The sequence below is a fragment of the Narcine bancroftii genome, chromosome 4, assembly GCF_036971445.1.
Source record: "Narcine bancroftii isolate sNarBan1 chromosome 4, sNarBan1.hap1, whole genome shotgun sequence".
NCBI classification, from domain to species: Eukaryota; Metazoa; Chordata; class Chondrichthyes; order Torpediniformes; family Narcinidae; genus Narcine; species Narcine bancroftii.
The window spans coordinates 105,149,475-105,175,846 of NC_091472.1; the positions used below are offsets into that span (position 1 = coordinate 105,149,475).

Consider the following 26,372-nt stretch of genomic DNA (forward strand, 5'->3'; position numbering starts at 1 on the left):
CACCTACACTCAGTGGAAAAAGCCTATCTACATCTACTCTGTGTGGTGATACACAACTAGCCTACTTCAGGGGGCGATCTCTGTACCTGCAGGAAGATAACCACACCTGGCCAGCTGTCAGTCAGCTGACCTGAATAGACCTAACTCCACCAGGCCGGCTGTCAATCAACCGCCCGAGATATAATCCTGAGCCAGCCCCTCCCGAGCAGTCATTCCTGAGTTACCAGTACAGCTACCACTGTAGCAGAGACTTTTAACTGAATAAAGCCTGTTGTACAGTCTTTCTCGGGTTTTGTGTCTGCTTACAGCTGTAGCCGTGCATCACACTCTGTCTATCCCCCTCATAATTTTAAATACTTCTATGCTGCAGGGAATAATGTCCTAATCTGTTTAGGCTTTGCCTGTAACTCAGATCCTGAAGTCCCAGTAACATCCTAGTAAATCTCTGCATTCTTTCTATCTTATTGATCTCTTTCCTGTGGTTAGGTGACCAAAACTGCACACAATCCTCCAAATTTGGCCTTACAAATGTCTTATACAACTTTACAATAACGTCCCAACTCCTACACTCAGTACTTTGATTTTTGAAGGCCAATATGCCAAAAGCTCTCTTTACAACCCTATGGATCTGTGATATGAGAGAATTGTATATCTGTATTCTCAGATCCCTCTGTTCTATCGTACTCCTCAGTGCCCTACCATTTACTGTGTACTTCATTTATTGGTTTGATCCTTCCAAAATGCAACACTTCACACTTGACTGCATTAAATTCCATCTGCTATTTTTCCTGTTGGTCCAGATCCCTCTGCAAGCTTTGAAAATTTTCTTTGCTATCCACAATGCTTCCAATCATAGTGTTATCTGCAAACTTGCTGTACAGCTCTCTCGTCTTCTGAACCAGATCCCCAATATTCTTCAAAAATCAAGGTTCTCTATGCCTTTTAACCTAACAGGAGCAGATAAACTCTGTACACGCAAAATTTCACCTTTGAAAGTCCTCCATTTATCTCGCACGTCCTGCCCGAAAACAACATCCCAATCCATGCATTCTAGATACTTTCTCATTTCCTCAATATTGGCTTTTCTCCAATTTAGAATCTCACCACAATGCCCAGACCTATTCTCCATAATTAACTTGAAACTAATGGCATTATGATCACTGGACCCAAAATGTTCCCCTACACATACTTCTGTCACCTGTCTTGTCTTGTTCCCTAATAGGAGATCCAGCATTGCACTCTCTATATGTTGATTTAGAAAACTTTCCTGACTACATTTGACAAACTCCAAGCCATCCAGCCCTTTATAGTGTGGGAGTCCCAGTCAACATATGGAAAATTAAAATCTTCTACTATCACATCCTTGTGTTTCCTGCAGCTGTCTGCTATTTCTCTACAGATTTGCTCCTCCAATTCTAGATGACTATTTGGCGGTCTGTAATGCAACCCCACAAGTGTGGTCATACCTTTCGCAGCTGCACCCATATAGCCTCAGTAGACGAGTTCTCTGGTCTGTCCTGCCTGAGCACGGGCTGTGATATTTTTTCCGGGCGAACAATGCCACTTCTTCCCCCTTTCATCCCCACCCCCCACCACATCTAAAGCAACAGATCCCAGAACATTAGCTGCCAGTCCTGCCCCTTCTAGTTTTTAAAAATTTTTATTTTTCACACTATGAACCATACTGATCAAAATACACACAAACATTTCCCTCTTGAATATACACAGTGTCATTTGATTAATGAAAACTTTAAGGAATTTTATGAACAATTATACCAAACTGAGAACGAGAGGAAAGATGATAAAATAGAGGAGTTTTTAGATAAAATTGAACTGCCGAAATTGCAAGAAGAGGATCATAACAAACTAATAAACCATTTGAAATAGAGGAAGTACAGGATATATTAAAAAAGCTGCTGAACCTAGGTATCAGGTTAGATAATAACTTAAGCCACCTGTACAAACTAAATTATCAGCCACTAATGAAGAAATTGGAGGAAAACTTAGAACATTGGAAAGAATTACCACTAACGTTGATAGGGAGGGTAAACTGCATTGAATGTGTTCTCAAGGATACAATACTTATTTCAAAGGTTACCAATTCCCTTAACAGAGAAATTCTTTAATGAACTAAAGAGTTAAAATAAGATAATTCTTGTGGAAAGGGAGAAAACCGAGGCTAGCATTAGATAAATTAAAAGAGTGGTATAACCAAGGTGGTTTGCAGTTACCAAACTTTAGAAATTATTATCGAGCCGCACAATTAAGGTATTTATCAGATTTTTACCAGACAAGGGAAAAACCAGACTGGACTAAGATAGAACTAGATAAAATAGGGGAGAAGGTACCGACTGGAACATATACTTTATAAGTGGGATGAAAAATTGGTGCAATATAAAAGCTCATCATTACTGCATCACTAACTTAATAAATGGAAGAAGATCCACTTAGAAAAGAAAAAAATGAATTACCAAATACCAGAATTGTTATTGACACAAAACCCACTAATTCCCTTTACAATAGACAACCTTTCCTTTAGAGAATGGGAGAGAAAAGGAATCAAAAGAATAGAAAATTGTTTTTTGGGAAATAATTTATTAACATTTGAACAGTTGAAGTACAAATATGGAATAACTCATGGTACAATGTTTGCATATCATCAACTGAAAGCTTATTTAAGGGATAAATTGGGAACCAGACTGAGATTACCAGAAGGAAGCAGCTTTGAATATGTGATTACAGACACAATGATAATTAAAAGATTTATAACAAACATGTACATTAAGCTGCAAGAGAAGGAAAATGATGAAATAAGCTATAAATCTAAACAAAAGTGGGAAAAGGATTTAAACATAAAGATAAAAAATGAAGCATGGGAAAAGTTATGTTCTGGAACTATGAAGAATACTATAAACACAAGGTTACGCATGATACAGTATAATTGGTTACACAGGGTAAATATCACTCCTCAAAAATTTTGAAAATGGGATCCAACATTATCAGGTAGATGTTTTCGCTGTAAGAAGGAAATGGGAACAACAATACATCCAATTTGGGCATACACGAAAGTGAATACGTTTTGGGAAGATCTAAATCAGATATTAAATAAAATCACAAAAAATCACAGACCAAAAAATCCAGAGATCTCTCTTTTAAGTAACACAAGAAGTAAAGAATTAGGCCTCAAATTGGTAAAGCGCAAAAAAGATTCATTATGATAGTCTTAGCTGTAGCAAAAAAATGTATAATGTCAACTTGGAAAATGGAAGAAAGCATGGGAATACAGCAATGGTACATGGAAATGAATAAATGTATTCCATTGGAAAAAATAACATAATTTAAAAAATAAGGTCACATTGTTTGAACAAATTTGGGAGCCATACATGGAACATAATAGAGAGGGCTTGCCTCGGACCTCCACCCCCTAAAATGATAATAAGACAAAACAATTTGGTTCAGTGTGTAAAAGTAGATGACACATTTTTCTTGTTCATTTTCCTTTGTGTGAAGATATTGTTTTATAGTTTTATTGTGTTGTATATGTTGAATATTTATGGGTTTTGGAGGGGCGTGTGAAGTGGGGAGGGAGTGGAAGTGGGTGAAAATGCCACTGTATATTTAATGAGAAACGCTTGTACATATTTTGGTTGATATGGTTCACAGTGTGAAAAATAAAAAATTGTTTAAAAAAAAAAGTTTGACTCCTGTTACTCTGTGGTGCTTACAGAGTTAAGTAATCACAAGTCTCCCTTCTTTTTGGCTGGCTGATTCCTCCCCTGCACCTCCATTCCAGCTGTCCCCCATCTGACTACCATTCTCCCTCCTCTTCCTTGTCATCCCTCCTCCTCCACATCTGCAGCCCTCCTTCCACCTCCCCACTCAATGTTCAGCTGCCTTACTTCTCCACCTCATTCCTTTCCTCCACCACTCCTCCTGAAATCACAGGTGTGGGATTTAGCTCCTGTAGTTTCAGTCACTTTGCTCCCTCTTTATTTGTGTGTGAACCAATGTGGTCATCACAACGGTATGCAATCCTGTTACAATCAGATATCTACACCTGGACTCCTTCAACCAGTAACAATAATATGAGCACGGGGCAGAATGTTCTTTCTCACCTTTTTTTCTGCTTTGCTACCCACAAAATATCATTGCCCCATCAATTGTACTAACGTAACTCCATGATGATCAGAATCAGCTAAGGACAAACTGGGAGATTAATCTGGTTCGATCAAACACTTCGTAGATAAACCCATTGTGTCAATTAGACAGTAACCTTATCTACTGATCAATGGTGTATCCTCGATAATGTCTAGTTAGTTTATTGCTTTAATTATTGATTGAAAAGGGACTTTATTTATTGTTTAAAAATCAAAATTCTATTTTTGGAAGCATTTTTTTTACAGGGCCACATTACTGCATGCGATAGTATAATGCAGTGGTTCTCAACCAGTGGGCTTCAGCATGTTTCGATGTGAGTCTTTAAAAATGTTAAACTAAATACATTAAATTAGATAAAGATGTGTTTCTCATAGAGCTGCCTTTGACTAAAAAATATTGCTCTGTTATTGTCACAAGTGGGTCATGGCATGTTAGGCCAGAAGCCAGGTGGGCCTTCGACCGAAAAAGGTTGAGATCTACTGTTATACTATAATGGTATTGCCATCAAGGAGTTCCCCTACCATCCACCATCCTGGGAGGTGGGGTCAGTGGTAGTGGGGTGGGGTAGTGTGTGGGTATTATTGATGTGCTACAACAGCATCGGCCACACAAGTACTATGGTTTCAAGAGCAGATTAGAGGCTGGTACCCTGTGGTGGGCAACTCCTCCAATGCTCCAAAGCTTTTCCATTACTTCGAAACCATAATGGATCACACTGTATTTGCATGGATAATTAGAGCTCCAACTGCACTTGAGAAGATCAACATCATCCAGTTGACACCTTAAACATTCATTCCTTTCCCCATCTGAACATCATGGCTACAATATATACTGACTCTAAAATGTGTGTACATAGGTAGGCGATTCCAAAACTGCCTGCTTGCCTCAACCAGCAAGAAAACAGTCCTGCCAACACAGAAATATAGGTTCCTCTCTCAACCCACACCCACCAAATTTGATAGTGCATTGCTGTTCCTCCATCATCATTTGGGTGTGAGCCCTGGTACATTTTGTAACAGTGCAGAAAGCACCATCACCAGATGCACAGCAGAGAATCAATGAAATAGCTCTTGATCACCCGCTTGAGGATAATTGGGGATGACCAGTTAAAGCACTTCCTGCCAAAGATGGGCAGGTTCTGGAAAACTAATTTTTAAATAAAAACTTGGTCAAGAAAGGTGCATTGTTCATACTTACTGCTTGTGTTTCAAAAAAAAGGTGCATGAATCAGGGTCTCACTGATGGAAAGTGAACAATGGTTGCCATTAGTAGCCCAATTCCTTTGGTTCATAGAACAGAGAACATTGCAGTCTATTCAACCCACAATGTTTTACTGACATATCTAAACCTGTTCCACAAGAATCTACTTTTTCCTTTCCTCATGCTCATAACTCTTTTTTCTAACACCCATGTGCCTATCTAAGAGTCTTATTGTACCAATCTCCATCATCACCCCTGGCAATGCATTCCAGACACCTACCACATTCTGAGTTTTAAAAAAACTTCCTTCTGATGTCTCCTCTAAATATGTCTCCTCTCTCCTTAAACTAATATCCTGCGGTTTAATGACTGTCTTCAGGGATTGCATTGTAAGAGTTGAAGATAGGAATCATTCCATTAAAAAATATTACAAGATCATATAGCGTCCTCTCCAGTTTCAAATACACATGGAACTATTTTTGCTTTCATAGATTGTCCTGTACAAATATTGAAAGTGCAATTCCTTTCAAATGCTTGAACAGTCATGTTCACTATTGTTTGCAAGGTGTAGAGAGAAGTACAATGGGAAAATCTAGATGTGTTGTGGTAACTTCATCCTTGTCGACACTGACATTCCACCACTTTTACTTTTGAAGGTGGTTGAGGACAGTTGAGTGCTTCAGAAGAGCACGATCCATTGTCAATTAATGAAAGGCCACTTGATTGTGGAGTGTGACAATGGAAGTGTCCCATCAATTTTTGTTAGCGCACACATGGATGCTCTGTTTCTATAATTGCTTGTTGGGGAGTTTTAAAAAATGTGTTCATCTGAGGGTTGCATGGAACATTTCATGTGACATGAATTTGTGAAGAAAGAATGGATACATCTATTTTTCTCTCTCCGTCAACATTATCGTCAAGATTTAAATTTTGCAGAAACAATTTCTGAAGCTCTAAACAGTTCTTTGCTTTCAGGTTGTGAATATTAATTGCACTTTGGCATTCACCAATGATCAGAGATTGAACAGAAGCTCCAGGTTAGGATAGAATTGGACTCTGTTGTTATTTGGAATTGAGGTGCTATATAATATAATCTGCTGTTCAACTATTTGAATTGACGTGTAGGGAGTGGAGATGCAATAAATCTAATTGTGCAAGGTGTAGAGAGAAGTACAATGGGAAAAAAAATGCAAGGGCATTATCTTTTACCAAAGGAGAAATCATTTAAGAGTCTGATGACAGCAGGAAAGAAACTGTCCTTGAATCTGGAGGCTCGTGTGTTCAAACTCGTGTTTTCTGATCGAATGAAAGAGGGAGAAGAATAGTGTGATGTGAGTATGAAAGATGCAGCATATGAAGTACTGGGTGATTTTTGCCCAACTCCCAAGCTCCCTTGAAACTTCAAATTGAAGTTTATTATCATCTGACAACATATACAACCAGATGAAACAGCTTTTTTTTACAGACTATGGACATACACATGCATACACAATACTTCTTTGGCTTGGCTTCGCGGACAAAGATTTATGGAGGGGTATGTCCATGTCTGCTGCAGGCTCGTTGGTGACTGACAAGTCTGATGCGGGACAGGCAGGCACGGTTGTAGCGGTTGCAAGGGAAAATTGGTGGGTTGGGGTTGGGTGTTGGGTTTTTCCTCCTTTGTCTTTTGTCAGTGAGGTGGGCTCTGCGGTCTTCTTCAAAGGAGGTTGCTGCCCGCCGAACAATTGTGAGGCGCCAAGATGCACTGTTGGAGGCGAGATCAGTCCACTGGCGGTGGTCAATGTGGCAGGCACCAAGAGATTTCTTTAAGCAGTCTTTGTACCTCTTCTTTGGTGCACCTCTGTCTCAGTGGCCAGTGGAGAGCTCACCATAGAACACGATCTTGGGAAGGCGATGGTCCTCCATTCTGGAGACGTGACCCACCCAGCGCAGTTGGGTCTTCAGCAGCATGGATTCAATGCTTGCGGACTCTGCCACTTCGAGTACTTCGATGTTGGTGATGAAGTCATTCCAATGAATGTTGAGGATGGAGCAGAGACAGCGCTGATGGAAGCGTTCTAGGAGCCGTAGGTGATGCCGCTAGAGGACCCATGATTCGGAGCCGAAAAGGAGCATGGGTATGACAACGGCTCTGTACACGCTGATCTTTGTGTGTTTCTTCAGGTGGTTGTTTTTCAAAGACTCTTTTGTGTAGTCTTCCTCAACATGGTTATCAAACTGCGCGAAAACCAACAAGGCTGGGTCAGATACAGCAATGAGCTCTCCGAACCCTTCTCCATTGACAATGGCGTGAAGCAAGGCTGCGTCCTCGCACCAACCCTCTTTACTATCTTCAGCATGATGCTGAAACAAGCCATGAAAAATCTCAACAATGAAGACGCTGTTTACATCCGGTACCGCACGGATGGCAGTCTCTTCAATCTGAGGCGCCTGCAAGCTCACACCAAGACACGAGTAACTTGTCCGTGAACTACTCTTTGCAGACGATGCCGCTTTAGTTGCCCATTCGGAGCCAGCTCTCCAGCACATGACATCCTGCTTTGCGGAAACTGCCAAAATGTTTGGCCTGAAAGTCAGCCTGAAGAAAACTGAGGTCCTCCATCAGCCAGCTCCCCACCAGCCCCTCCACATCTCCATCGGGCACACAGAACTCAAAACGGTCAACCAGGTGCTACCTTGGCTGCACCATTTCATCTGATGCAAGGATCGACAAAAAGATAGAGAAAAGATAGACTCGCCAAGGCAAATAACACACAATACACAGCACATAATAATCACATATGTACATAACGATATGTCTCACAGCCTGCTGAAAAAAGCCATTTCCCAGCCTGGCAGTCCTGATTTAGATGCTCCTGTACCCCCTTCTTGATGATAGTGGGTCAGAGATACTGTGCGTTGGATGGAAAGAACCCTCAATAATTTTTTTGGCCTTATTTAATCACACTCCAGGTGAATGTTGTCAATAAATGAAAGTGACACCCCAGTGATCTCGGCCATTTGATAATCCTCTATTGACCCAGTCTGATGCTTTCCAGCTACCATACCATGCAATGATGCAGCCAGACAGGACACTCTTAGTCGTGCTCCTGTAAAGTGTTTGTCAAGATGGGGATTGGTAGCCATACCAACTTGATATATTGGAATATTTATTATTCTATTGCGCATCATCAAAATATGTTTGAGTATTACTATTAATAATGGCCCAGAAAATATGCTACTCCAGCACCACCAAAGTCCTGAGTATGTTATTTTCCAGTATAGAAACTGGCACATCAAGTTCATGCTGACCATCAATCACCATTTACACTAATCCTACATTAATCTCACTCTTGCCACCCCAATTCTACCATTTGCCTACACACTGAGGGCAATTTACAATGGCGGTGGGAGTGAACAGGAGTACCCTGAGGAAACCCACATCGACATGGGGAAAACATACAAACTCCACACATGCAGCACCCAAGGTCAGGTTAAACCTGAGTTTCTGGCACAACTAGTTGTGTACCTTTTAAAGCTTTCTGCCATTACTCAGCCCTGATCACCACACATTGATATCACCTTCCTTCTGCAGAATCCGTAATTTCACCAATCATTGTGTCGTGTGAATTTACTGATCACGCCTCCCACATTCACTTAAAAAAATCAGTCATGGGTACTACAAGCAGTAGGTTTTGAGCGTCGATCCCTGTGGCACACCACAAGTCACAGACAGCTGATTGCAAAACAAGCCTCCACCATTACATTTTATTGCCAAGCCACTTTATAGATGGAGAAGGTTTCAAGGTTTCAAAGTTAAAATTATTGTCAGAATGCATACCTGACATCACATACAACCCTGAGATTCTTATTTCTGCGGGTCAGGCTTTGCAAATTCTATACCAGTAACTGTAAAATGTACATATCAGGAACTATAAACAAACTATGAAAATGCAGATGTAAATACAGTATACATTAATAATAGTCCTTAAATGAGTCTCTAGATTAATATAGTTAATTCCCTGTTGGTTAAGAGGTCGACAGCATCGAGTCCACGCTGCTGAAGATCCAGCTGCGCTGGGTGGGTCACGTCTCCAGAATGGAGGACCATCGCCTTCCCAAGATCGTGTTATATGGCGAGCTCTCCACTGGCCACCGTGACAGAGGTGCACCAAAGAAAAGGTACAAGGACTGCCTAAAGAAATCTCTTGGTGCCTGCCCCATTGACCACCGCCAGTGGGCTGATATCGCCTCAAACCGTGCATCTTGGCGCCTCACAGTTTGGCGGGCAGCAACCTCCTTTGAAGAAGACCGCAGAGCCCACCTCACTGACAAAAGGCAAAGGAGGAAAAACCCAACACCCAACCCCAATCAACCAATTTTCCCCTGCAACCGCTGCAACCGTGTCTGCCTGTCCCGCATCGGACTTGTCAGCCACAAACGAGCCTGCAGCTGACGTGGACATTTACCCCCTCCTTAAACCTTCGTCCGCAAAGCCAAGCCAAAGAAAGAAAGAAAGAAAGAAAAAAAAAAGAGTCTGATAGTTGAGGGGTAGTAACTATTCTTGAACCTGGTATACCTTCTTTTTGATGGCAGTAGCAAAAACACAGCATGTCCTGGGTTGGGCAGATACTTGGTAATTGATACTGCAACATTTCTTATAGTAGGTAATATGTGGCCTTTGTCCATTCTTGTTTTGTAATATAATTTGATTTATTAGAACCAAAATAGAAGCAGAAGCCAGAATAATCTCTTGAGTTAACTCTGCTGGATGCTGAGTGATTCCCTCTCTTGACTGCACCTTTCCAGTTGGTTCCTACATTGCTCGATTTCCTAATCAGTCAATTGCAGCTTTAAATATATTTACCAACTTTGAGCATCAATACCCTGTTGGAATAGAAAGTTTCAGCCTTCAGCATGCTGGGTACAGAAACTTCTAACGGATATATATGGTTATATGGATAGTGAAGCTAAGTTAAAAATTCAGGTGTGAAGCTCAACATGAAAACTGAGAAAGCTGCAGATGTTGACTGACCTGCTGAGAACCTCCAACAGTTTCTATTTTAGATTTCCAGCTTTTTCAAGCTATTTCTTACATACCTAATTTAAAGCCACTCTTCCTCATTCCAAGTTCTCCAGACTGAAGAAACTCTCAGTATTTATTGTCAGATCTTCCTACAAGGTTGCTTGTCTTAACACAGGAAATTATTTGGCTGAAGAGTCCATGAAGGTAATCCCAACAACCTCATGCTTCCCCACTTTATTTTCCTCTTCCCCCTGAATTTATTTTCTCTCATATGTCTGTCAAATTCCCTTTGATTCCTTGTGCCTTTTCCCATATTAAGTGGTAATTTGCCAATTAATCTTACAACACATCTTTTGACATGTGGGAGGAAACCTGACCGTTGAGACTAACCTTGCAGAGACAATGTGCAAACTTCACGCAGACAGCACCTAAGGTCAAGATTGAACACAATTTCACAAGCTGTGACACACAATGTTAACCACGAAGGAGGGCATTCAAATACAAGTCAACACTGTACAGAACAATCCCAATACCTCTATCTCTCTCTGTTGCCCTTTAGTCCTGCTATGAATTCTCTTTTACTTTTGATTCTTTTTACACTGAGGAGTAATTTAATAAGAGACAATTAACCTACAAGTAGATTTGGGATGTGGGAGGAAAGAGGAGAAACCAAAAGTCACCTCTCATTCTTCTGATTTACAGTGAATCCAGCCATTCCTATTTCATCTCTTCTCAATGCCATCCCCAAGCTCAAGAAACCGTCTTGTGAATCTATAATGTACGGCCGCCTTTAATTCAAGAATCTTCCTCGTTGGGTGGGGAAACTCCAAACTGCATACAGACCACTGCACTTGAGAATTTTGAACGTTGGAGTGTGGCTTTAGAATTAGGGATGTCAGAAATATTTGAAGAACAAAGAACATTGCAGATGCTGGAAATTTAAAGTAAAGACAGAACTGTTTGAGGCTCTCAGCAAGGCAGGCCGTATCTGACCCTTTATCTGTTCTGCCTGAAATTTGTTTTAACTCTGTTTCACTGTTCATTTGAAATTTCTGTATCCAGCAAGCTGCACACTAACATTTTCTATTTCAAAAGGGTATCAATGCTCAAAATTGTTGAATTGTAGTTAAATTAAAACTATTCTTCCTTACTCTTTGGAATTTTATATTCCAGATACTCGGACCCCTCTGAACACAACCATTTACAATCGATTATTGCACTTGCCAAAATATATCAACTTGTATTCCATTCAACTCACAATACCTGCAACTTCTTGTCCATTCATGTAACCTGTTTCTATCCCTTTGCAGACTTGTATGTCCTCCTCATCAGTAAACTTATTGAGGTTATACTTTCACCTTGGTCATGAACATGAATTTTAACAAATTGGGAACCCAGTCTTGGAGGCAGTAACTTGGCAACCTGAAATAGCCCATTTATTTCCATTTTCTTTTGCACTTTAACCAATCCATTGCCCATACCAAGTTATTATCCTTTGTCATGTGAGTATTTTTTAAATATAGAAACCTATTGTGAGGGATCTTTTTTTTTGAATATTTTATTTATATTTTCACACAAGCTTGTACAGCCATATACAGTGTCATGTTAAAAAATGGCAGTTCACATTCAAATGTACAAATATTCATTTTCTTTATGACTATATATACAAGCCCGTGTCTCTACCAACCCCCCTCCACCACACATAAAACAAGACGACTCACTCACACTTCGACCAACAACAACAAAACTTTTTTAACACTAGGAAAATAGGTAATAAGTAAGGGGCAGGGATTGTCGCAGCTCAATGGGCGGCCTCTGGGCCGATACTCATTCCTGACTTTCCTTGATCAGGATCAGTGCGAGGGAGAGGAAGCCACAGCAAGGAAAGTGGAAACCAATCACCGCCACATGCCTATGTAGTGCATGTATGGCTGCTAGATCTTATGAAAGGTATTGTATTTATTTGTCAGGTTGTTAGTTATTTTCTCCAGGGGAATGCAGCTCTGCATTTCCATATTCCATCGTTCAATACTAAGACTAGAGTTGGACTCCCAAGTCACCGCAATGCATTTCCTGGCTACTGCCAGTACGATTAACACAAATTGAATTTGAAATTTGGACAGCTTCATTGTAAGCCTTTTGTCCATTGTATTTCCCAGCAGGAACAACTCTGGGTCCTGTGGGAATCGTTTATCTATGATTTTCTCAAGCACTTGGTCTAGTTCTTCCCAATAGGGCCTCACCTTGGCACATGACCAGGTTGTGTGCACGAACGTCCCAGTCGTCATATCGAATCTGAAGCATTGTTCCGAGAGTTCTGGTTTTTACCTGTTCATTTTCTGTGGTGTTAGATACAGCGGGTGCAAGAAATTATATTGCACTAACCTGCACCCTTCATTAATGACCTGGCATAAATTGGACCAGCATCCCTCATCAGTTACCACACCTATGTCCGACTCCCATCTTTCTCTTGATCTATGGAGTCCCGGTTTGGGTCCACCTGACTGGAGCAGGAAATACATTGTAGAAATGAATTTCTTTCCACACCCCCCCTTCAAATCATGGTCTCTATGGCACTGCACCAAGGAAGGGCCATACTTGGACCCAATACGACCTGTAAAAATGATTTTATTTGAAGATAGCAGTGGAATGTCTGATTTGACAAATCATATTTATTTTTGAATTGCTCAAACGACATTAATTGCCCCTGCATGTAACAGAACAATTTGTACCTGATGCCCTCCAGGATCTTGTTACCTACTATTAATGGTAATAATTTATTAGGAGTCGGGGCGTTTTGGGGGACCGTCCCACTTTGAAGTTCAAATATTGGTTAATTTTGTTCCAGATATTAATCACTTGTTTTAATGTGGGGCTGCCCTTCTTTCCTGACAGCAAGTTAGTGTCCCATTTATAAATAATGTCCTCTGCTGTCCTCTCACCCAGGATGGTACACCTCCTCCCTGGAAGAGAGAGGTGATGTATCTCAACTGGGCTGCCCAATAATATTTTTTAAGGTCTGGCATCCTCAATCCGCCTAGACTGTAATCCCATGTTAATTTTTCATAGAGACCCTTGCCACCTTACAATTCCAGAGAAACATCCTGACCTTGTGTAGCAGCTGTTTGAAGAAACCCTGGGGTAATGGCACAGGCAATGTCTGGAAAAATACTGGAATATTAGCAATACATTCATTTTGATGCAGTTAACCCTGCCCACTAATGTTATGGGCAGGGACATCCATCTATTTAAATCCTATTCAGCTCTCTCCAGTAAGGGGGCGTAATTTAATGTATAAATTGTTCAAGTTGCCATCAATATTAACTCCTAGGTATTTAATCCCCTCCTATGACAACTTTAAATTACTATTTTCTTTAAGTTGGCTATAATTCTCCTCTGTGAGTGGCATCACCTCACTTTTTCCCCAATTGATCTTATACCCTGAGAGTTTCCCATAGCCCTCCAATACCACGTGCAACTGAGGCAAAGAAGTCACAAGGTCTGTCAGATATATCAGAACGTCATCAGCAAATAAGTTGATTTTGTGCTCCTCCTAGCCCACTCTGTCACCTTAAATGTCTGGATTCTGGTGAATGGCCTCAGTCAGTGGATTGATTGCTAGCACAAAGAAAGCCAGTGACAGCGGGCATCATTGTCTACTAGATCTGGTAACCATTGCCTTGGGCACATGGTATAGCATCCTAATGCAATTTTGAAAAATTGGCCCTAACCCCACCTTCTTCAGCACTTTAAATAAAAATTTCCACTCCAGTCTATCAAAAGCCTTTTCTGCATCCAAGGAAACAGCCAATCCCTTCTCATTTCTAGTTTGTGCCAGATGCATTACACTCAACAGTCTGCCAATGTTATCCGCTACTTGCCTCTCCTGCACAAAGCTTGCATGATCTTTGTTTATTAATTTTGGTAAATGCAACACCAATCTGTTTGCCAGGGCCTTGGCAAGGATCTTATAATCGATATTCAGCAGGGAAATTGGTCAATAAGATGTCAAAAGTGGATCTTTCCCCTTCCTTAAGATTGTCGTAACAATCATCGTTGTGAAAGATTCTGGGAGGGTCTGTGTTTCCTTTGCCTAGTCCATCACCTCCATATATAGAGGCATTAGTAACTCAGGTGGGAATCTGTCTTCCCCTAGAGACTTGCCAGCTTGTAGCGCACTCAGTGCTTTTCCCAGCTCTTCCTCTGTAAGAGGAAGGTCTAGTCCCTCCTGCTCCTCCGGGTTTAAGTTTGGGAGATCTAATCTGGCCAGAATCTCGTCCATTCAATTAGAATTCCCCAGTCAATTCAGATTTCTACAGTCCTTCATAAAATTCTCCGAAGGTCTCATTAATTTCTTTTGGTATATATGGGATCTGGCCATTCCCTGTTTGTATTGCATTGATCTAGAGGCTTGTCCTGCCCTTAACTGCCAGGCGAGAACTAATGAGCTCTTTCCCCCAACTCATAATTTTGCCGCGACCTCGAAAGGGCCTTCTCCATACTATATGTCTGAAGTGTATTATATTCCAATTTCTTGTTTGTAAGAGTTCTATAGTGATCATCTAAGCCTGATTTCTGAAAATCTTTCTCTAATTGGGTAATGTCCTTTTCCAATTCCTCCACCTCTCTCTTATAATTTTTCTTGACCACTTTTGTGTACACAATTATCTGGCTCCTAAAGTATGCCTTAAGGGTGTCCCACAGAAGGAATTTATATGTAGTAGATGTGCAGTTGGTCTCACAAAACAAGGCTATTTCAGCTCTTATGAAACTACAAAACTCCGGCTTTTTCAACAACAGTGTTAAGATGCTACTGGTATGCTGTGTCCTGCTTATCTGGCATTTCTGTAGTCAAAACCAGGGGTGAGTTGTCCAAGAGAAGCCTTGCTCCGGACTCAGCTTCCATGATCCTACACTCTATATGGGCTGAAGCCAGAAAAAAGTCTATTCTAGAGTAGGAATCACGTTGCCTTGAGTAAAATGAGTAATCTCTCTCTCTTGGATGCTTTTTCCACCTCTCATCTATCAAATTCAGCTCTCTCATGCAGTCAGTGGTGGCTTTTGCCGCTCTAGTCCTAGTTATTCGTTTTGTGGATTTATCGAGCACCAGATCCAGAAGTAGATTAAAGTTGCGCCCCCCCCACCCATTAGAATATTTTCATTTGCCTCCGCCAATTGTAGGGAAATGGCCTGTATAAATTTTTCATCATCATAATTGGGGTCCAAGATTTTGAATCTATCTGACCGTGCACCATAACGAATCTTCCCATTTTATCTGTAATCACCCTCTGCACCTGCAATGGAACACTCCTTCCCACCAGAATTGCTACCCCCCCTTGCCTTTGAGCCAAACAAGGAGGATATGACCTGACCCATCTCCTTTTTAGCTTCTGATGCTCCCATCTGTTAAATGCATCTCTTGGAGGAAGGCCAAATCTATCCCCATCTTTTTTATGTGTGCCAAGACCCTTTTTCATTTTACCTGTCCATTTAAAGTAGCATACTTTACACTTTTAGTCATTACACCAGGGCTCCCTCCCTAAATGTTTACCCTCCATCTCCACCGCCAAACCCCCGCAGACCCAATCTCTTACCATCTGCCCATTGCTCCACTCCATCCGAGCTGTAACAGGCTCTGGGGAAAAAAAAGGACGCCACAAACCCATTTGTCCACAACACCACAACATACATACCCACTCACATCCATACCCCTCCGAATAATAAAAGGGAACACATACCCCATACACATCCTACGTGAGTCTCAGCCACCCTTCGCTCACACCTTTGGTGGTCACCCTCCTCTCACCGCCATTACCCCTTACCATGCGATCACCATGACTCTCCATTCTCACCCTCAGCAACCTCCACCCGTCCAGACCCAGAACCCACAAGACCCTTACATATAACATTTTATCAGTGGTTTTTCTAAAATCAGAAAACAGCCAAAAGCCCATTCTTTATATAACACAGAAATCCAAGTCCTCCCAGTCTACCAGCTTTAATAATTTTTTTTAAAGTCTTGTTGCCCCTTTTATTCTTTTCCACTTGTTCCACCATTTAGTGCCAGCAGAATATTTATAAATTGACACGCTTTTTCCTTTTCTGTAAAAAAAATTTCCTTTCTCCCTTACAGCAATATCATTTTCAGGGTAGCGGCATGCCATAGATCGGCTTTGCCGATCACTTAACCAGTTCAAAGTCTTTCTACTTGTTGAGCAGAGCTGCACTAATATCTGGATAAAAGAACACTGTCGACCCCCTGTACTCCAAGGCGGTTCCCCTCTGAATTGCCCCTTTTGCCGCTGCCCCTAATATTTTCTCACGATCTTGAAAATATTTTAACTTTATAAGGATTGATCGAGGTCTTTGTCCCAGTTCTGGCTTCAGGATTGGGGCTCTAAAGGCTCTTTCCTAGTACTTCGGGGATCCATTTAGTTAGGAATCCTGTAAGATTCCTACCCGCCTCGGAGTCTTCTTTCAATCCCACTATTTTAATGTTGCAGTGTTTTGTGAAGTTCTCCAGGAAGTCCAGCTTCCCCCATACCTCATCTCTTTCTTTAAGGAGTCCATTAATTTCTTGCTCCATTGTGGCAATTCTATCCTCACCTGCCCCCAATCTCTCCTCTCCCTCTGTCACCTTGCCTGTTATATTCACCAGGGCCCCCTCCATCCTGTCTAATTTTTCTGACATGTCTCTGGCCCTTCTGTCCACTACCTTCTCGAACCTATTTTCCATTTGGGTCAGAGTCTGTAAAATGTCTCTTAAGGAGGGCACCGGGCCCTCCTCCTCCCTTTTCTGTTCCAGCTGCTCGTGGCCTCGTGGATGGATCCCTCACACACCTGATTGCCACCATCGCCTTCGCCCCGCCAAGCCTCATATCTGACTCGACAACCCTTGCTGTCGCTGTCCCGGTCGACCTCCTCCGCATCCTCGTCGGAGCTCGCTATTTCCAAGCTCACGCTGGCTCCACTCGAGCCCACCACTCCCTGACTCAACGCACTGCCAGTGGACCCCCAACCGCTGCTTGGCATGCGAGGGAGAATCAGCTGTTCCCCCTTGCTCCTGCTCACTGCTGCTCGGGACCATTCCTCCTCTCTGGGCATTGCCTGCCTGCAGAACTCCCATTGATGCTGAGGTCGGGGTGGGAGAGAGTTGTGTTCTCGATGGCTCTCAGGTCAACACTGCCATTTCTCCCGATACAAAGCTCCTCCACTTACTTCGGATCCTTGTCGGGTCACCCATTTCCTCACTGTATTTTCGGTTTTGTTTGTTGATTGAAGCTTCCTCATCCTCTTGTATTCAGAGAGGATTTTTTTCCCCATTTTTTGTCCTGGATTTTAAATTTTTAATGCTGTTTTCTGGTCTAGGTCTGGGAGATTTTAGGATCTGCAGCCTCCTAGATTCTCACCATCTCATGACTTCCCTATTGTGAGGAATCTTAATAAACCCCTTTTCAAAGTCTTCTGATGCTCCCTTATATAATTTGCTGGTTACATTCTCAAAGTAACCTGTACAAACATTATTTCCTTTTCATAGAACTATATATTGGCCATATCTGTCTGTATTTTTATTGTATGATTTATTATGATTATTAAATAAAATTTTCAAAAAAATTAGCACATTTATGGAACTCAGAACTCCACCTTAAAAAGACATGCAAAATGTGCTAATTTAATATTTTTTTAACGATACAGGACAGTAGAAGGCCCTTCCAGCCCATGAAACTCGTGCCGCCCAATTACACCTAATTAACCTACCAAGCCCAGGTGTTAATTTATTATCTTTGTTCATTTGTCATCAATCAACAACATTTCTAAAATACACTTCCATTGCAAGTTATTCAAACTAAATTATATTTGATAATTTATTTTGACAACTAGTTTGGACTCAGCCAGCCCTATTATATATTTCCAAACAACATATAGTTGACTCATTTGTACAAATAGGTTTTGATGGCCAGTATAATGCGGCTATGGTAGATACTGATTGCAACATCAGTATTTTCTTAATGCTGGCTCAGATTTACAAAATATATTTGAGGAGTTATTCTGCAGCCATTTGGCCAAAGAAAGGCTTGAGGAGTTCGCATCACACCATCATTATATGTTCTAATTCAGATTCTGTTGACACCATGTGACTGCACAGATTGGAGATTGAGAGGAAGAGCCAAGGTGAGGAAGGTGTATTTCTCTACAACTACAAAATAATAAATCATTATTTCACTTCAGTCTGAAAAGTTGATAAATCAGTTACATGAATAAAACACGTTAAAGACTGGCAGTCATCCCTTAACATAGATTATAAAATGGAGCTAAAATGTATCACCACAGAAGATTGACAACAAGCATTTCAAAGAGCAGTAGATCTGGGATCAGGAGAGGTTAAGGGTTATTGATGTGTGATCAGACTTTAACATGTTGCCACCAGCTCTTAACTGTTGAAAATATGATTTAAGAGTCACTTTTAAAATTGCAAATGGCAAATAGTTAATATTTCCCCAGTTTTAGGGGTAAGTGAAGATTCTGTAACTTGTGGAGATTATACATATAATCCTATCAGTTTAACTAAAATTTCTCTAATAATCAATGAGCATAGCACTGCAAGAACCAACAATTATAATCATAAAGATGATTATGTCCTTTAGACTTCAATATCGATTGCATTTTGAAAATGAATCTAAATGGATGTGCACACTAGCAGCAAGTTGGATGTAAACAAGATAGACTACAGATGCTGGAAACCTCGAGCCACACAAAAAATGCGGGGTGAACTCAGTGGGTCAGGCAGTATCTGAGGAAGGTAATAAATAGTCCTGATGAAGTGTCTTCAACCTGAAATATTGACCATCTATTGAACCACTGAGTTCCTCCAGCATTTTGTGTGCAGCACCACACATTAGTAGTTTCTTAATTAAACTCTTGTCAACAAAATCAGCATTGTTTTAACAGCAGTTCAACTTTGTGGAGTTTATTGGCTTCTCACCTTACAAGGGGAACATCATATTTTGAAAGCTGTTTATGTCTTGAGAGGCTGCGAGTTTAAAGAGAAGGCATTATGTAACTTATAACCATATAGCCAAATAACAATTACAGCACGGAAACAGGCCAATTTGGCCCTTCTAGTCCGCACTGATTCAAGTACCTTTCTCTAATCCCACTTACCAGCATTCTGCCCATATCCCTCCATCCCCCTCCCATCCATATACTTATCCAACTCTTTCTTAAATGACAAAATTGACCCTGCCTCCACCATCTTTCCCGGAAGCCCATTCCACACAGTAACCATTCTCATGTTACTCCTAAACTTTTGCCCGTCAACTCTCAACCCATGACCTCTTGTATCCATCTCTCCTACTCTCAATGGGAAAAGCCTTTTCACATCAACTCTGTCTATCCCTCTCATTATTTTAAACACCTCTATCAAATCCCCTCTCAGCCTTCTACGTTCCAAGGAATAAAGACCTAATTTGTTCAATCTTTCCTTGTATTCCAGATGGTGAAACCCAGGCAACATTTCTGTAAATCTTCTCTGCACTCTCTTTATCTTGTTGATATCCTTCCTATAAATTGGTGACCAGAACTGCACACAGTACTCTAAATTTGGCTTTACCAATGCCTTGTACAGTTTCATCAGTACTTTCCAACTTCTATATTCTATGCACTGATTTATATAGGCAAGCATACTAAAGGCGTTCTTCGCCACCCTATCCACATGCGCTCCTACCTTCAGGGAACAGTGCACCGTTATTCCTAGATCTTTCTGCTCCACTGCATTCTTCAATGCCCTTCCATTTACCACATATGTCTTGCTTTGATTATTCTTTCCAAAATGAAGCACCTCACACTTATCAGCATTAAACTCCATCTGCCATCTTTCTGCCCACTCCTCTAAGCAGTTTAAGTCCCTCTGCAATCTTTGAAAACCCTCTTCATCATCCACAAGTCCCCCTATTTTAGTATCATCTGCATATTTACTAATCTAATTTACCGCCCCATCCTCCAGATCATTAATATATATGACAAACAGCAACGGTCCCAATACCGAACCCTGAGGTACACCGCTTGTCACCAGCACTATACCTGTCTCTAATGACATTTGAAAAATCACTGCCAGAGCCTCCACGATTTCCTCACTAACTTCTCTCAAGGTCCTGGGGAAAATCCTGTCAGGACCTGGAGACTTATCCACCTTTATATGTTTCAAAAGCTCCAGTACTACCTCTTTCTTAATCACTATAGTCTCCATAGGAGACAAAAGTTAAACAACCCACCCCTTTCGATTCAATCTGGACTCTATACAATTCTTATCTCTTTTTAGCAGATTCCACTGACAGCCTTTAATCACCCACTCCACTCTGTGTGACTTACCTTCTTCCAGCTGACCCCTTGTTTTTTATTTGCCCCTCTCCCTTTCCCTGACATCTGCTAATCCTCTGCCCCTGTCCATCAAGTTTCACCTCTGCCTGCTTCACCAATCCTATCCAGGGCCCCTGTTCCACCCCTCCTACTTTTCCTTTATTAGACTGGCTTTTCCACTACATTTAACCAGTCTTGATAAAGAGCTTTGGCTAGAAACATCGATCATTCTTTTTCTCCTAGTGATGCTGCTTGACCTGTTGAATTCCTCCAGCAGATTATGTAACTTACTGAGAATGGTTGTGTAGTTGACAATTTCAATGCAGGTAAATGAGGGGTGATGAATTTTGGCCAGAAAAAGCTATTCTAAATGGGATAACTGAGAAACTATCCACAGGTATATAGTGATTACTATAAGTCATTTAAATAAAAATCTTATCAGTTAGGTTTGCTTCTTGAGCAGGGAAACCGAAAAGCAAGACTGTTTAGATTAAACATGTAACCTGTTTGAAATATCATATGTCGTCTGGTCTTGAATCTGCAAGAAATAAAGGTACTGGAAAAGAGAAAAACAATTTATAAGGATGACTCAAGAACTGAGAGGTGACTTTTCTGAGAAAAGCCCTGGGAAGCTTTTCTTGATAACAGACTTTAAAAGTCTAACTCTTGGAGCTTCTGATTTGATGGGAAATGCGTAGTCATGTTCCAAATGACCAGAGTCCTTCATGTGAGCTGTCAATATAAAATTGTTATTCATAAATTCACAGAGAATGGAGTAACATATTCACTCAGAACAGTTTAAGTGTGAAGCTACTACTATGAGATTGTAAGGCAAATAGCACAAGTGCACAAAAGGAACAAAAAGGTCTGGCATATTTGGAATGAATTGTCTCTTCTGTGCTGTGCATTCTTTCCAGGTGATTCCTTGAAACATTGTGTTTACAGGGAATATTTATGCTCTCTGGCAGTATGGGACTATTTCTGCTGTCTGGCAATATGGGTGAGAAGTACTGAACATCAGTTGGAAACAAACTCTAACAAGGCCTGGAGGTAAACAAGAAGTCTGTAGATGCTGTAAACTGGAGCAACACACAAAAGAAGTGCTGGGGGAGCTCAATAGATCAGGCAACATCTGTGGAAAGCGATAGACATTGGATGTTTTGGACTGGAGACCTTTCATCAAGAAAGCCTTTCATTCCCCATGAAGGGTCTTCACCCAGGAACATTGCCTGTTCATTTGATTTCCACAGATGCTGCCTGACCCACTGAGCATTGTCTTTGTGTGTGGCTCTAACTAGTCGCTACCTACTTTTCCAGATTGAGAACAAGCATGGTGCTTGTTTACTTGCTCGATGTTGACGGTGCTTGTTTCCATCTTGTACTTGGCTGAGATTTTGAAGTGCGGATCCATGTCATACATTAACCAGATCTATAGTCTTGTAAGAAGGTTTCCAATAAGATAATCTTCTTCATGTGTCTACTTCCATTATTGGCTACAATAGCCACTGGAGAGCTGCGCGTGGAATGGCCGTTATTTAAAGGTGTACATTTTTGCATTAATTTCCTATCCCAGTTATCAGAGCTCAGGAGCTGAAACAAGCTAACAATTATCTTCTTCATTCAAAATCCTCTTAAGTCATGCTTAATGTGCCAATAATGTCAGTTTCCTGCATCTCTCTGGTCAGTTTGACAGACACCTTGACAGATCCTGGACCCATCACAGCTGTGCATTAAATGTTCTCATACTAATCCACACTGACCAAACTCTTGTGATTCTATTCTATGCCCAAAATCAACCTCCTTCAGTGCATTTTAAACACTGTATTCTGAAATCCATAAAATTCAGGTTGCTCAAGAGCAGAGCCCTGCAAACCTCTAGCAAATACCTGAATTAGTGCGTAAAATCATCAGAGCTGGTTCGTCTTCCAGGATGAGACTATTGCAATAGTTTAAAGATTGTGCAGGCATGAGAGTGTGGCTCATATTCTGAACTGGCTCTGAGATTAAATAATACAACATTATATAAGCAGAACTCACTGTGTTGTACCAAACACATTTTTGTTCCTGAATGTTACTTTCTCTTTGTTCATTTTTTTTTTTTGTTGATACCTTGGTTTGATATGTTCCTATTTACAGGTTGGGAATTTTTTGAACTCTTTATCTTTGAGAGTGCCACAGGACTTGAATTTTAATGTTATTGGGAAGATGTATAGTTTTCAGCCGGACCATAAACAGTTGTTATATGCCCTGTATGAACTATTTTTGATATCAAGGGATAATTCCCTGGATGGAATTAAAAAACTATGGGAACAAAATTTCCAACAAATGTTTTCTGAGACTACATGGGATTCTTCTCTGAAATATATTCATTCATCTTCTCTTTGTTCTAGACATTCACTATTGCAATTTAAAGTAGTACATGGTGCCCACTATTCCAAAACCCGACTAGCTAAATTCTATTCCAACTTATCTTCTAAATGCAAACAATGTAAAACTGAAGATGGTTCATAGTATATTATATTTCAGCTTTGTATTCTCTTCTATTGGGAAGGTGTATTTCGTATACTATCTTTAGTTCTTCATATTAATCTCTTTTTATTGCCTTGTTTGGAATATGTGGGCCCAATGATGCGATGTTGAATTCTCCACAATCCCATGGAGTAGCTTTTACTTCCCTGATTCCCAGAAGGGCCATACTAATGAAATGGAAAAATACTGACCCTCCCTCTCACACTCAATGGCCGTCTGATACAATGGCTTGTTTGTCTTTAGAAAAAAATAGATATTCTGCTACTGTAATGAATGAAAACTTTATTTCTCGATGGGGTTCTTTTATTAATTATTTCCCAAATTTGTAAGCTTAACTATTTTTTGATTTTTTTTAATGGTCTATGTATTTTGCCAACTGCCTCTGTAGGTAGGGGGTCAATTTTGTAGAATCGCAAGTTTCTTTTTTTTAAAATGTAATGTAGGTTTTGTCATTACTGTCACTAGTATTATATGTTTGATTATTGTTCTATTCATGTTTATTTACCTAGTAGCATTTGCTAAGTGAAATTAATAAAAATATTGAAAAAAGTTATGTTCTTGATTAGCCAGGGCATCAAAGGTTATGGGGAGAAAGCCGAGCATTGGGGCTGAATGGGAAAATGGATCAGCTCATGGTGGGGCAGACTGAATAAACCTATTTCTGATCCTATGTTTTAATGATTGTAAAATGTGTATTAGCAATTCTCATTTAGTGCTGCTGTGTCAACTGTCATGAGGTAGTTGCAAGCCACACAAGGTTGGTTACTCCTCCCAAGTCTGTCACCATTTTATAACTAAATGAGAGATACATCATGGGTGATCTTCTGGTAATTCATGCATTTATGAAAGCAGTTGTACACAAGCATTCCAGAGGATTGAAAACGAATGTACAATTGGGGTATCAAAGTTCATTAGCAAAGGGGAACCCTGCATCATGTTCAAGTATGCAAAGCAAAGTCATTATAATGTTGTAGACGATGTACTTGTATTATTTATTATCTTTGAGTAACATACAGAAGCTGTGAACAAAGTAGTCAAATTCCATATTTTGTCATGTACACAAAATGCACAACAATCTTTTCCTGCGTTTACCCTGTAAAGGTATGCTCGATTCCAGGTGAAAGACAGCTCAGGAATAACAGACAGATTGGATACTGAGTAGACTGAGGGAGAAACTTGTGAAAAATTTAAGACAAACATTGAGAACTATTATACTGGATAATAAGTTGAACTTCAAAACAGACCCAAAAAAACTTCCAAAAGAAACTTTGCAGAAGCAATTGTGTACTGCTTTGAAATGGATAAATTAACTAAGATGAACCATATTGCCTTTCTCAGCTAAAATTCCCTTGAGTTTCTTGAGTAGGTTATAGAGTTATACTGCAAAGAAACAGGACTTGCAATCCAACTTGCCCACACTGAACAAAACGTCCCACCCACACTAGTCCCATCTGACTGAGTTTGGCCCTTATCTGTCTAAACTTATCCCATCCATGTATCTGCCAAGTTTTTCTCAAAGTTGCAATACCACCTGCTTTTACTACCTCCTCCAACAGGCTGTTCCATATGACACTACCACCCTCAACCCCTCAGGTTCCTGTTAAATCTCTTCCCCCTCACCTTAAACATATGACCTCTGGCTGTTGATTCCCCTACTCTGGGCAAAAGATTCTCTGCATTCGCCCAATATATTCCTCATGATTTTGAACATCTATGAGATCACCCCCTCATCCTCCAGCACCTCAAGGAATAAATCCTTAGCTTGCTCAACCTCTCCCAATAGCTCAGTCCTGCGAGTCCTGGCAACATCCTTATAAATCTTCACTGTACCCTCTCTGCCTTGATATATTTTCTTTAGCACAGTGACCAAATCTGAGCACAATGCACCAAATATGGCATTGCCAGCATCTTATACAGCTGTGACTTGAGTTCCAATTTCTGCACTCAACACTCTTCCAGTGTGCCAAAAGTCTTTGTGACCACCCTATCTACTTGTGATGCCACTTTCAAGGTACCACATACCTGTACTCCTTGATGTCTCTGCTCTACAACACTTCCCAAGACCTTTCCATTGACTGTTTAAGACCTACCCATGTCACACTTCCCAAAATACAACACCTCATATTTCTCTGTATTAAACTCCATCAACCATTCGTCTGCTCACCTGCCCAACCGATCAAGATCTTGTTGCAATTTTTGGTAACTATCTACATTATCAGACACTTTAGCATCATCCACAACTTGTTAACACCATGTATGTTTTCATCAAAATCATTGATGTTTTACAGCATTGGACCCAGAACTGAGGTTGAGATTGTGGGATTCACCTATGTCATCATCTAACTGCTCACAGGGGAGGCACTTTTGTTGTCACTTGTGTAACCCACCTTAAATATTTTGTAATCACTTGTGTTAAAATAGAAGGAAGGTGATTTGAAAAATTTACCTGTGAACTTAATTTGCACACAGACGCAGAGTTTTTATCTTGGGACCATCGCACCATGCACCTCTTTCTCGCTGTGCTCTATCCACTGCAGATATTTATAGGACGCCTTTGTATGATCTACGCATCGATCAAAAGAGTAAGTGTCAATACTTGGTTCTTAATTCTGATATGAAGCAAAGGCAGAAATGCGGTTTCCTTAACATGGCTCAAGCAATGGATGTCAGGATCAACTGATGCCCTTCTCACGGTGGATGTTTGGGGAGAAATAATCCGTATAAAAGATGGGGAAATACAGTGGTTGTGATGAACATGGATTTAGAAAAGCATTGCACAAATGCCCTGAATGCTTAATGCAGTGATTTGACGTTTCAAGCTCACAAGATGTGAAGTGCAGAGCTTCGAGAAGTTGGTATTAATATTAGAAAAAAGGATAATTGGTTCACTAGATCCATGCTGGTGTTCCTTCTTTTTCCTATGTAATCTATCTAACCTCAGGACAACTTTCTCATTCCATTTCCACCCACCCCCCCCCCCCCACCCCTTTGTCTTATTCTCTTGAATACTCCATGCAGCAGGATCAACATTCTGAAGAAGGTTCTCCTAAATTCCTTTCAGAATTTATTAACAGTTCAGCAACTTGGCTCTGTTCTCCTCTCATGTAGAAATTTCTCCCCTTTC

At 40.7% G+C, this 26,372-nt stretch overlaps 1 protein-coding gene across 5 annotated transcripts in view; it reads left to right on the forward strand.

Annotated features, from left to right (window-relative positions):
• memo1 (mediator of cell motility 1) overlaps nucleotides 1-26,372 on the forward strand; it is an 89,902-nt gene that overhangs the window by 31,913 nt on the left and 31,617 nt on the right. For 3 of the 5 annotated variants that reach the window (XM_069932339.1, XM_069932337.1, XM_069932338.1), the window contains 2 exons: nucleotides 21,665-21,769; nucleotides 25,718-25,830. In XM_069932339.1, coding sequence (XP_069788440.1) covers nucleotides 21,665-21,769; nucleotides 25,718-25,830 — 218 coding nt within the window. The remainder of the gene's footprint in view (nucleotides 1-21,664; nucleotides 21,770-25,717; nucleotides 25,831-26,372) is intronic. The other 2 variants (XM_069932341.1, XM_069932340.1) reach the window with 1 other exon arrangement.